This window comes from Ctenopharyngodon idella, chromosome 12 (genome assembly GCF_019924925.1).
Source record: "Ctenopharyngodon idella isolate HZGC_01 chromosome 12, HZGC01, whole genome shotgun sequence".
NCBI classification, from domain to species: domain Eukaryota; kingdom Metazoa; phylum Chordata; class Actinopteri; order Cypriniformes; family Xenocyprididae; genus Ctenopharyngodon; species Ctenopharyngodon idella.
The window spans coordinates 13,427,110-13,440,419 of NC_067231.1; the positions used below are offsets into that span (position 1 = coordinate 13,427,110).

At 36.7% G+C, this 13,310-nt stretch overlaps 1 protein-coding gene across 1 annotated transcript; it reads left to right on the top strand.

Moving 5' to 3' along the window:
• The first annotated feature begins 8,473 nt into the window (after positions 1 to 8,473).
• On the top strand, positions 8,474 to 13,293 carry noxo1b (NADPH oxidase organizer 1b). Its single transcript, XM_051915261.1, has 8 exons — positions 8,474 to 9,005; positions 9,117 to 9,197; positions 9,281 to 9,353; positions 9,646 to 9,829; positions 10,029 to 10,237; positions 10,338 to 10,457; positions 10,547 to 10,664; positions 12,396 to 13,293. Exons 1-8 carry the CDS (start codon positions 8,940 to 8,942, stop codon positions 12,955 to 12,957), a joined length of 1,413 nt encoding a protein of 470 aa, XP_051771221.1. The 5' UTR covers positions 8,474 to 8,939; the 3' UTR covers positions 12,958 to 13,293.
• Positions 13,294 to 13,310: the final 17 nt, after the last annotated feature.

The following is a 13,310-nucleotide window of genomic DNA, read 5'->3' on the forward strand; positions in this document are numbered from 1 at the left end:
CCTCGCACCGTAGATGGAACAACCGGGGTGGGCGCCCTGGAGACCTCATGCAGGTGCAGGGAGAGGAGCGGACTGGAACGGAGGTCTCCAGGGCGGATCCATGAGCCATGGCGGGTCAGGAGCCTTGGCAGGCCATGGCGGGTCAGGAGCCTTGGCAGGCCATGGAGGGTCAGGAGCCTTAACAGGCCATGAAGGGTCAGGAGCCTTGGCAGGCCACGGAGGGTCAGGAGCCCTGGATGGCCACGGAGGGTCAGGAGCCTCGGCAGGCCATGGAGGGTCCGGAGCCTTGGATGGCCATGGAGGGTCAGGAGCCTTGGAAACCCCGCCCACATTCTCCCCACCCACGGGTATTAGCCCCCCCCCCCAAAAAAAAATCATTAAGGGGGCTAAGGAGAAACTTAAGGAGTCCAAGGAATGGAGTTGATGTGTGGGCTGGAGTGGGCTCGTGGGTGGCGGCAGCAGTTGGAGCCGGCTCGGCGGCGGCGGGAGCGACAGTGGATTCAAGAATCCACCCCTTTGCTGTGAACACGGGCACCACAGATAAATGAAGAGTGTTAACCAAAGGTTAAAAAAAATATTATAAAGACAGAATATAAAGAGCATCAGGATCACTAATTGTACTTAAAAAAAGTAATATTATTTTGTCCTCAAATATATAAAATTTATGGTAACACTTTACAATAAGGTCTCATTTGTTAGCATTAGTTAATGTAATAACCAGTGTTGGGGGTAATGCATTACAAGTAACTTGAGTTGCGTAATCAATTACTTTTTTCAAGTAACTAAAGTTACTTTTTCAATTCGCAACAAAATATCTAAGTTACTTTTTCAAATAAGTAATGCAAGTTACTTTGTTTTCACATTTGTTGACTGACTTTTTATTGTAGTTCTAGACAAAATATGAAAGCGCATTTACTCATCTCAGTTGCATGAAAACATTTGGTATTCCTCAAAATGAATAAAAACAGTGAAATGCAATTTCAGAAATTTACGCAAACCTGTAAGAAATGCTTTATATTACACAAATATACTTAATGTATTTAATCTAAATTTATTAACCAATGTCTTTGCTGCTGACCTTCAATGACCCAATTCAACCATATTAATAAGAAAAAAATTACTTTAGATAAGATTTAGAAATGCGTTGAACTTTTAGAAGAGTGTTGAACTTTCTTCTCCAGTATCTTATTCTTCTTTAATCCAGAATGGCAGCACATCTGATAGGTTTGTTTGAGCTGCGCCCTTTACTGTCCGTAAATATGCATTCCTTCTGCCTAAGGCTTATTCATATCACTTTTGGTGTGAAAGGGCCTTTACATTAACCAAGAATAGAACTTTTTCTGTATTAAAAAACAAACAAGCATGTCCAGCCCAGGGGCCGGTTGCATAAACTACTAAGACTAGTCTTACAAGTTAGTCACCTTTTTTTTTTTCTTTAAGACAGTTACATAAAAACATAGATTGGTCTAATTTGATACAGAAAAGTAAGACTGATTACCTCTAACTAACTGTTAGTTGTTCGTACTTGTTCTTAAGACACAGACTTAACATAATGGCTATGTTTCTGCAACTGGCCCCAGCAGGTGAGAAAAAAAATAAGGCAAAAGTAATGTAGCGCATTACTTTTCATGACAAAGCACATCTATTGTGGAGGACGACCTCTTTGACTACCCTGGTGATTGAGTGTTGCTCAAAATAAACAGGATTTTCACTATGGGAGAATGTATAGAATTAATGTCATGTTGAAAAAGTGGCCAACAACGCAATGAATAAGGAGAAGGGAGGGTCCTCTGTTCCAAGATTTACATCAAAAAATGGTGTGTAAATTCATGACACCACTTTACTACAACCGAACATCACTGTGGGGACCAGGCACTTCTCACTGTACTCCACACACTTGTAATGCTATACATTTTGGATGCTGTTTGATCCAAAATGATTGATTTGGTCTCATAAGACCACAAAGAATGGATTACCAGATGTCTATATTTTGTTAATATGGGCCTTGGAAAAGAAATAAGTTTCTTGTGCTTCGGCTACAGTAGATATAGTTCCTGTGTGGACAACAACAATGCATTTCACTTCTGCACATTGTGTGACATGAATAGTCACTCTTCTCACAGTGTTTACCGGCTCTGAGACTCTTGCTTATCATTTCTCCTGACCTTTTCTTAGCAAATAATTACTCATCACTAAATGAGAGCTTGAAGTGAAGTCTTCTGAAAATTATTTCCCAAGGTTCCATTGTTGTTAGCATTAAGTCTGAGAATGATTTGCTGGGCTATATAACACTTTTAATTGTTAAGAAATTACTGTTTTGTTTAGTTTTTTAATTGTTGAGAAATGCTTTGGTTCAGCATACTTACCTGTTGATCAAAAATTGCCTTTAACTTGCTCCAGAATTATTATTATTATTATTATTATTATTTTGTAGCTTTCAGGAGGGTGATCATATCTTATCACTTCGATAAGAAAACATTATTTTCCTGATTAATATTGACATGCTTTGGTAATTGATCTAGCAAATTTGCTGGAACATTATATCTTCAAGGAACCCTAATATGTCTTCTACATAGAGAATATTGCTGAATTTGTTTACTTTTAGAGGGGGTGTACTCATTTATGCTGAGTACTGTATATATAATGCATTTATTTGATGTAAAATACAGTAAAAACAGTAATATTGTGAAATATTGTTACAATTTAAAAATAATTGTTTTCTATTTGAATATATTTTAAAATGTAATTTATTCTTGTGATGGCAAATCTGAATTTTCAGCATCATTACTCCAGTCTTCAGTGTCACATGATCCTTCAGAAATCATTCTAATGCTGATTTGCAACTCAGTAAACATTTCTTAATATTATCAATGTTGAAAACAGCTGTGCTGCTTAATATTTTGTGGAAACCATCATACTTTACCATTTAAACGTAATAATGAATGAATAATTTTATTCAACAACGATGCATTAAGTTGATTGTGACAGTAAAGACAATTATAATGTTACAAAAGATTTCTATTTCAAATTAATCATGTTCCTTTGAACATTCTATTTATCTAAGAATCCTAAAAAACAGTAAAAATATTAAAAGCTATTACCCAAAAACTTGTTTTTAACATTGATGATAATAATTGAGCACCAATAATAATTGATAATAACTGAGAAATGACAAATCAGCATATAACGATTTCTGAAAGATCATGTGACACTGAAGACTGATGTAATGGCTTGTATATCAGCCCTGTGACTTATTCAATGCTTATTCAGTTAATATGAAAAGGTTCTAACTAGTAAATACAATACAATGTACAATAACTGATCTAAAACATAACCAATATGGGCATTTATCTGATCCACAATCAACAGCAATTGTAAGACATACAGACTTTATGGGTCAATTAACATGCATCATATCTTGGATGGCATAATTCAAGAGCCCTCAAATGCCTCAGGTCTCATTCACAAGAATGTATGACAACACTCAAGCATCTAAATTGTGGTGTTGTATTAATTACTGCTGAGAATAAACAAGGAAGAAGCTTTCCACAATTGTTTGTCTTATCTGAAATACTACGTGCAAACTTTCATGCTCCTGGGCAAGTATTCATATACCATCCATCCATCCTTATATCAGTTTCTCTAAATTGAAAAACTGAATGTATTGAGTGTTTGATGAATACAAAATGTGATTGTATTCAACTGCTAGCTGCTAGTCAGTCACGTTCTAACATTTCACTAACAGTCTTGTGGGTGTGTGGGTGTATCTTTGAAGAATGAGCAACTTGGGTGACTTTGGACAATGACCTTTTGTGCATCTAGGTTGTGAAACATGGTTTTATTTCATATAAAATATTAGCCTTAAACTTCCTTAATAGAAACGTTAAAACAACATGTCCTGCTTAGTGACAAGGCCATGTCTCATTACATAATTATCTGTGATTTCTTTCAGAATCCATTTAAACTGAAAAAAAAGGTAAAAACTCTCCACACTTAGCTGCTTCGCTTTAATTTAGTTTGCCATCTTGATTATGCTTGGTGATTAGTTTCTGACTTCTAGAGGATGTTAAGGTTAAATAAATGTTGACTTGTCATCATGATTGATTCAAGGTATTCTCTTTTGTCCATTATGCAAATATGAGTAAAAGAAAAGGCTGTAAAGTTTTGTCATCGGCGTTTTTTGAGCCGCATTTCTTTGTGTGATTACAGTAATTATGATTAATGCAAGGGCTCAAATGCAGGTTCAAGTCATATCTGGATGCTCATTTTCAATAATTATCATATTACAAAATTACAGTATTTACAGCAACTAATTTTCAAACATACATCACAATTTTAAAAAGAAGATTTTATTGGCTAGCTGTAAAACCTTTGGCCGATCGCTTGAATATGTATTATGTGCAATATTCCATATTTACAAACAGTCTCATGTTTACCATTAGGGTGGGTCTTTGAACAATAAGCCATAAACATGGAGTCAGTTTCTTGGATATGACAAAAGCTCTTCCTGTAACGAGAAATATAATTTACTCTTTTTCCTTGTTTGATCACAATAAAGTTTGTTTACCCACCCCTTCCAGCACCACTTCTTTTAATCTCCTTGCCAAAGCATTCACAGTGTTATTATGCTGGTAAAACAGTCATAAGTATATCTACTTGTTTATAATAATGTGCTTTTGTGGAATCAATTTATTTGATTTGCTTGTTCTTTATTTCTGCGGTCATTAATGTACTTACAACAGATAGTTTACTTTTCTGATGCTGATTCATTCACAGGTGTGGAGAAAGGCATTTCTCAATGTTTTATTTGAGTCATGGACCTTCATCATTGACAAGTTTGATGTTTAATTAATTAATCAAGGTCATTCCAAGAGCCAAAATAATAACAGTCTTAATAGTCTAATTCATATTCCCAGAATAGTTTACTCTGTCAACATAAATAATGGGGCCATTTGTTCTGTCAAAATTTCCATCTTAAAACCGAGGAATTTTATGGAAATTATTATCTTATTCTTGCTTTTATAAAATTAATTTCATGGTGCACAACCTACAACACTTTTGGCTGTGACTATATATCCATAATGCAACATGGCCTTGATTTCCTAATTGCTTTATGGCTAACACATTTAAAAAATATGAAGTACGCAAAATTTCAGTAAGCTAATTCATTAATTGGCATCATTCCGTGGCAAAAATAATCATCTGTGTTGTGCAGTGATATGGTGCACAGGTGTTTCACATCATAACTGTTACTACATTGTGGTTTAAGCTGGACGCTGTAATGACCAATGAGAATCAAGGACTGAAACCATTTTAAAAACATCATTGTTGTGCTGTTTTACTTTAAGGGTTAGTTCACCAAAAAATGAAAATTCTATCATTAATTACTCACCGTTCCACACCCGTAAGACCTTTGTTCATCTTCGGAACACAAATTAAGATATTTTTGATAAAATCCAATGGCTTGTGAGGCCTGCATTGAGAGTAAGTTAATTTAGACTTTCAAACGCCCAGGAAGGTACTAAAGACATATTTAAAACAGTTCATGTGACTACAGTGGTTCAACCTTAATGTTATGAAGCGACTAGAATACTTTTTGTGCGCCAAAAAACAAAATAACGACTTTATTCAACAATATATAGTGAAGGGCGATTTCAAAACACTGCTTCATGAAGCTTCGAAGCTTTACGAATCTTATGTTTCGAATCAGTGGTTCGGATCGTGTATCAAACGATCTCAAACTGCCAAAGTCACGTGATTTCAGTAAACAAGGCTTCGTTACATCATAAGTGTTTCGAAATTTCAGCGGATTACGTGACTTTGGCAGTTTGATACACGCTCCGAACCACTGATTCAAAACAAAAGATTCGTAAAGCTTCGAAGCTTCAGGAAGCAGTGTTTTGAAATCGCCCATCACTAGATATTGTTGAATAAAGTCATTATTTTGTTTTTTTGGTGCGCAAAAAGTATTCTCGTTGCTTCATAGCATTAAGGCTGAACCATTGTAGTCACATGAACTGTTTTAAATATGTCTTTACCTTTCTGGGCATTTGAAAGTGTAAACTTGGTCGCAATGCAGGCCTCACGAGCCATTAAATTTTATCAAAGTAAAGTTCTGAAGATGAACGAAGGTGTTACAGTTGTGGAACGACATGAGGGTGAGTAATAAATGACAGAATTTTCATTTTTGGGTGAACTAACCCTTTAATACAGAGTTGAGGCCTGGACACACCAAGAACGAGAACTATAACAATAATTATGTTAGAATCCACACCAACGGCCAGAAACGTTCTGCACTTATGACGTCTGCCGTTTTAAGTGCTCGAGTTCTTTAAAGTCAGATCAATTCTGATTGACAGTCAATGTTTTTATCATTCATCAGCTGGATAAAATTTGCTCCAAAAGAGACTTTATCAATATTGTTCCTCTATGTCATTATCATTATAGCTGTGGTGGGGACAGCATCTTAAAGTGTTATGTTCCTAGTTATTGTTTATGGTGTGAGAGGCCCTTTACAGTTTATTTACAGTGCCACACTGTAAAAACTAGTAACCTATTGTTACCTGAGAGCTATTTCTACCTGATATAACCTATAAAAAAATAGATATGTTGGTATGAATTCATGTATTTAGTTTGATTCTGTGATGTTAAATACTATTTTTGACTTGAATAGGTTTTTTTTCAGTGTAACTAATGAGCAAACTAGTAGAATCACTGTAAGGTCAAATGTTGCCATAATATTGACCAAAGTAGAGCTCTAAGCAAGGGTTTGACCAGGGATTGAGTAGAGCTGATATGGCAATGTTAGTCAAGTTTAATTACTGGGCATTCTGAATGCCTCCGCTGAACAGCTATTTTTATCCTCCTATGACTAATTATAGAAGGTGGACGTGTAGCTGTCGATCAGTTTTATTTCCCTTTTACATTTTGCTTTCCTGGTACAAACTGTTACATGAACAATAATAAAAACTAGTTTCCTTGAAAGTAGTTGTGTAAAAACAGAAATGTTACCTGCTCTCCTCCCTAACCCCTCCCAAACAGCTAATTTCTTAAACTATTTAATTCACCATTGTTGCAGTAGGTTGTGTAAACATCTTTCATTTTCTACAGCATATGGTAACAGAAAGAAAATAGCTGAGCATTGCCTTCAGAAAGGTTGAATTATTCTTTTTAAATTAATCTCATTAATGAAACATAAAAGCAAATTACATTACAACAAAGGAATACTGTGTCTTAATCTATTTGCAAATCTAATACATATGTGCAAATCTAGCAGCTATTATGAGCAGAAGAGCTAGCTTTAAATCTATTTTTATACTATAACTTTTTAAAAGGTTTTTGAAAATGCCTTGACTGACAAATCAACAAAATATCTTTTAAATCATGCTCACATTTCACATGGAAAGAAAAATAAATATTGTGTCATTGCGTTATTGATGTTATCGCCATATTGTTTTTTGTTGTATTTGTTGATCCTGGAACAACATTCCTGTCCTAATCATATAACCCCTAAACCTAACCCTACCCATAACTTATCCCTAAAATAGGGAAATATAAGTGAATAACACTGCTGTAGAAGCATTCTGGTTGTAAGCCTAAACTTGACATAAACTGTAAACTTGTCCCTCAAATCTGATTGGTTTATTGGGATGTTTTTCCAGGATCAACAAAGATGATGATCCCATGTTGCAGGTTGGTGAAATCAGGCTTTGCGTGTTCATGTTTTGTTGTATTATAAAGAGAATTTTTTCATGTTGTAATTTCATTCAAATAAACCAGTGAAAAATATATATTTGCCCACAATGGTATATTGACTTATTATGAAATGCTGCTTTAATGTACTATAATAAGCTTAACTATTTTTAACATGACAAAAAAATTTTAATTAAGTAACATAAATTGGAAAACTATTTATACCTACAGAGACTGGAGCTTTAGTAAAGAAGAACAACTGTATTTTAGAAATATTTTGGCCACTTTTATTAGGGGACTTTCTTTAGGGTATTTTCCAAGTGGTCATCATATTGTTCATTACTGCAGCTGGCTCCAGATCAAGTCTGTGGGCACATATTTTCTCTCTGACTGGCCCGGTTCAGTGGGTGGTGCACAAAAAGCACGTGTTTGGTGCCTTCATCCGGATAGCCAAAACGTGCGTTTGGGGTCCTTTTCCAGGTGATGATGTGTGCTTGCATGAGGCATGAGAAACCTACACTGCTGATGACCTTGAGCTGATTCTGCAGAGGAGTTTTGGCGGTTCTTCACAGGCCAGTGTGACGCCAGCAGCTTCAGATCAATGTTCTAGCTGTCTTCCCTCTCATCACCCTCAGTTTGAAGAAACACCTGTGAGCCCCACTTAGCCTGCCCACCCCCACAAAACCACCAGGTCATCATGGGAAAATTACTAAAGGATGACAGCCCTGAATGGACTGCTCACGTTGTATGTTTTGATGAAAAGTCATTACGGGAAAGGTCTCACTCCTGCTGGGGCTGGTTGTATAAACCACTAAGACTAGTCTTACAAGTTTGTCATCCGATTATTAGATAGATAGATAGATAGATAGATAGATAGATAGATAGTGTTGTTTGCTTCCTGTAGCCTATTCTAGTAACAAACTTCAGCACAGACAATGCTGACGTTTTATTACTGACAAATATTGTGTCATAACTTTCCCCACCTTGGTCTGAAGACAGCTTAGATATTTTATACAGACAAATATTATTGTGTCATAACTTCTCCCACCCGGCGCTCAAATTCGCACGTGCGCGCAGCCGCTTATCAGATTTCTCCTACACTCATTTTTCTTTTAAACAATCACGTGAGATAAACAACACGCCCATTGCTGGTGGCTATAAATGATGAGGATGATGGTGATGCTGAAAGAGAACAAGGCAGGAGAGTTTTCTTACTGTTAGCTCGTTCATCAGAAACCGCGTCAGCTATGAGTGACCCGCGCTTTCCTGTCGACGTCAGTCTTATCGGAGTAATGAAGAAGGACAAGGACAAAGTAAGAATATGATGTATTCGTTGGATAACTTTAAATACTGACCATGCTGTTGAATGTAGCGTAATTAATTATAATTGTTTGTTTGTTTGTTTGTTTGTTTGTTTATTACAGAAATACATGGCATCTGTGCTATGGTCAGACCAGAGTGAGCTGATAGTGTATCGATCCTTCCTAGACTTCAAAACGCTCCATGTAAATTATACATTCATTTCCTTAGCACAAATCGTTACTGTAAGTATGAAACTCGTTATTTAATGTACTATTCTTTTCAACAGAGGCAGTTAAAAAAGAAGTTTCTTGTGGAAAACCATTTTCGTAAAGGAGATAGAGTGCTTCCCAGATTTGGAGGTATGATTGACAGTTTTTTAGATGATTCAGATGTAGGCCTACATAATGTTGTAACATCTAAATATAAAACATTTTATCCCAGGAAAAAAAAGAAAAACGATTCTTAAGCCTGACCTATACATAGCGTGCATAAAGCATTATTATAATATTTTATGTTGGAGGCAAACATAGCTGAACTTTGGCTGCATGTCTGCAGTACTCCCATTAGCCCCCTAGAGGGCCCTGTTAAAGACAACTGGTTTATCCAGACTGTTTTTGTTTTGTTGTTCATTGAGATTTCTGTTGTTTGCAGCCCAGTTCTTGACGACGTCGTTTCAGTTGAAGGGTCTGGCTAAGTCAGTGTCTCGTCTGAGGAATCTGGAGAAGTACTGTTCCAACCTATTGCAGTGTGACACGGCTGTGTCACATTCCACAGAAGTCATTCAGTTCTTTCTGCCTACTGAGCAGGAGCTTCTGCCAGAATATACCCAAAACAGGTAGGTCATGTAGATTATTTCCCTGAGGCAAATAAGCAGGTAACTGCAACATTCCAAAAATATGTCCACTATGTACGGTAGCTCACTTTATATTTCTGATTTGATCTGTTTCCGTTGACACAGTTTAATACCCGAGTCAACCTGCTGGAAAGTGTTTGTGCAGTTAATGTCTGTTAAAGCTGCTCTTTTCTCCCTGCAGTGTGATGATTCTGCAATCAAACAGCATCCCAACTGTCAACGGAGGACCTGACTTGGCAAATAAACATCTGAGCAATGGCAATGTGACCCAGCCTTTTGTGTCCAAGGCATATCGATGTGTGGCTCCATATGAGACCAAAGATACAAAGAACAAGCCCTTTAAAGTAGCTGTGGATGAAAGACTGGATGTGCTCATCAAAGACAAAGCAGGTATGTACTGTATCTTTTCCCATAACAGAGTGAACTGAGAGTTCAGAGTGCAGTTCCTTACAGGTTCTTGATGTTTTTCTGTGGGCGTTGTTGTGATCAGGTTGGTGGCTTGTCGAGAATGAGGATAAACGTCTAGCTTGGTTTCCCGCTCCCTACTTGGAGTTATGTGATGAGGAAGAAGAAGAGGACGAGGATGAGTCTGACTTACCTACATTTGAAAGTAGGATACTGTTGTTACATAAACGTTCTGTCGTGCTGAATCTCCAAAGATAACCTTGCTAACTGAACTTTTTTCCATCGCTCCCCTAGTGTCTCTGTACTGCGCTACAAGAAGTTACACATCTAAAAAAGAGGACGAGCTCTCTCTGAGCATTGGCGCTGTTGTGGAGGTGTTACAGAGGTCTGATAATGGCTGGTGGCTTGTTAGGTAATTACAGTTGTTTTCTCAAATTGCACTGACATTCAAAGAATGAAAGGAATTATTTTAAGACGCATGTATCAATAGACCAGAGGTATGTGGAAGACAGACCGCATATTATGTAATGGCTGCTAAACTATATAACTGACTTGCCCTAGCAACCTATTTCCTACATAGCTCTGCTCTACTTTAAAAAATGCTGGGTTAAAAAATAACCCAAAAAGGACCAACCCAGCGTTGGGTTAAATGTTTGACTCAACCTGCTGGGTAGTTTTATTTAACTGAACTATTGTTTAAAAATTACTATATTGTTTGCTTAAAATTAATTTAACATTTATTAATGTTTAATAAATGAACAGTTATTAATAGTTTTAATAAATAATAATTAAATAATAAACATTTATTAAATTGCTTATTAATAAATGTTCACCTTTTGATTATTATTGTTGCCTCTTGTAATTATGTCTGGTTTTTAATTTCCAACCTATTTTGGGTTAATTTCAAGCCAGCCATATAGTAATTTTTAAACAATAGTTGAGTTAAATAAAACTGCCCAGCAGGTTACTCAAACATTTAACCCAACTGCTGGGTCAAAACCACCCATATTTGTCCATATTTAACCCATCTTGGGTTGTTTTTAACCCAGCATTTTTTAGGGTGTAGTTACATGTCTTTTGTTTACTTATTACATCATAAAATAATGTAAACTCAAATCTATATTTCATATAGATTTCTTATAAAACGGTTAGTTCCTGTCCTTGATTCTGATTGGTCAATAGCTGTGTCTTATTCACGATAAAACACGGCAATGACCGCTTCACCCAACGGTTCTGTGTATCACTACACAACACCCTTAGCAACCACTCTTAGCAACGTAAACTGTTTGTTCTCAATTGAAGCTTACTGTATTATGTAGAAGAGTATTGTGAGAAAGAGATCGATTGAGCGAGTTTATTATCTGCATTCAGATTTAGCAGTTTCCTTCAGGTCAGTCCTGTTCATAATAAAAAAAATCTGTTTAAATGTCTGATGTATTATCTTGTCCTTTTAACAGTTAAGGGGTTTTCCCGTGACTGACAGCGCTAGTCAAAGCATTTGTCAGTTGTGTCTTGTTCCGTGTTCACAACAATTCAGTCTTTTCAATGTAAAAGTCTTTGCTACTGACTGACACACTCATAAAGACAGTCTTTACCGCCATCTAATGGCGTAATGGCGTTTTATAAAAGCAATAAGGTACTTGAGGCTGGTGCTGTATCATGAATAAGTCACGGCTGAAGGGGTTGCAGGCACTCTGCTTCGCGTCGTGCCTAACAACGCCCTTCAGCCGTGACTTATTCACGATACAGCACAGCCTCTCGTACCTTATTACTTACAAATAGCCTTGCAATAAAGATAATATACAGTCAGTCGGCCATTTTTGTTTTTAAAAATACAGTAAAAAACAGTAATAAATAAATGTGAAATATTATAATTTGAAAACTGTTTTCTCTTTTAATATATTTTAAAATATAATTTATTTCTGTGGTGGCAAAACTGCATTTTCAGCAGCCATTTCTTCATTCTCACATGATCCTTCAGAAATCAATCCAGTATGTGGAGTTTTGCATAGTAGTGTATATAGAAACTAACATAGATAGATAGAAAGAGAAACTAATATGTAATTACAAAATGATTATTTCTAAATGTACATGATGTGTCTGCCCCACAAAACTTAACCTTAAGCTTGTATTCCCTGTGCAGATATAACAGAAAGGCAGGCTATGTGCCCTCCATGTACCTGAAGCTCTACAGCAGCCCCAGCTTTGGCCTTCAGACTCTTCAGAAGAAACTTCACAGCTCCACTATCAACCTGTCCACCAGCAACTCTTTCAAACTGGAGCCTCAGGTCCACTCACAAAACAGAATGAATAGTTTCCTTAACTCCAACTCTCTGGAAATACTGTCAGAGCCCCAGAGCCAGAACACCTATCCAGTACAGCATGAGGAGTCTGGCAGCTTCAGCGATGATGGAACTGACTTCAGCTTCAGTTCCTCGGACACCACCTCTATGAGCCCAAGCATGTCCAGCTCAGAGGGGGATGAGGGCCTGAGACAGCAGGATAAAGAGCCAGACAGCATTGATAGTGATATGTCTAGTGGCCAGTCCAGCCCCACCAGCTCAGATACTGGCCACCCTATGAAAGGAGTTGAAGCTCCCAGGGTACCACCCCGACCACAAACTCAAGAGATTCTACGTCGCTGCACGACCTACACCCGTAAAGCTGCTCTGGCAACCTCTGCACGAATTGTGACTAATGTTTGAGTATAAGATAATACAATTTTAATCTGTGCTCATTATAATCTCTTGTAATCCTTTTTGGGGCTATATATATATATATATAATTTTTGGGGGGGGCTATATTGTATATATATATATGTATATATCTTTCTTTCTCAAATGAAATGTAATAACCGGTTGAAGGTAGTTACATTGTACATATTTAAAGGATTGTTTTCACAGTTTTATTTTTTCATTAACATTATATTCAGACTGTTATATTTTTGTCTTGGAGTTAATGGTATTCCATACTGGAAAAAGTTTTTTATCTGGACTTTTGCTTATATACCTGCATACGTTTCAATAAATGTTTTGACTGCATTTTAATGATTCTGATG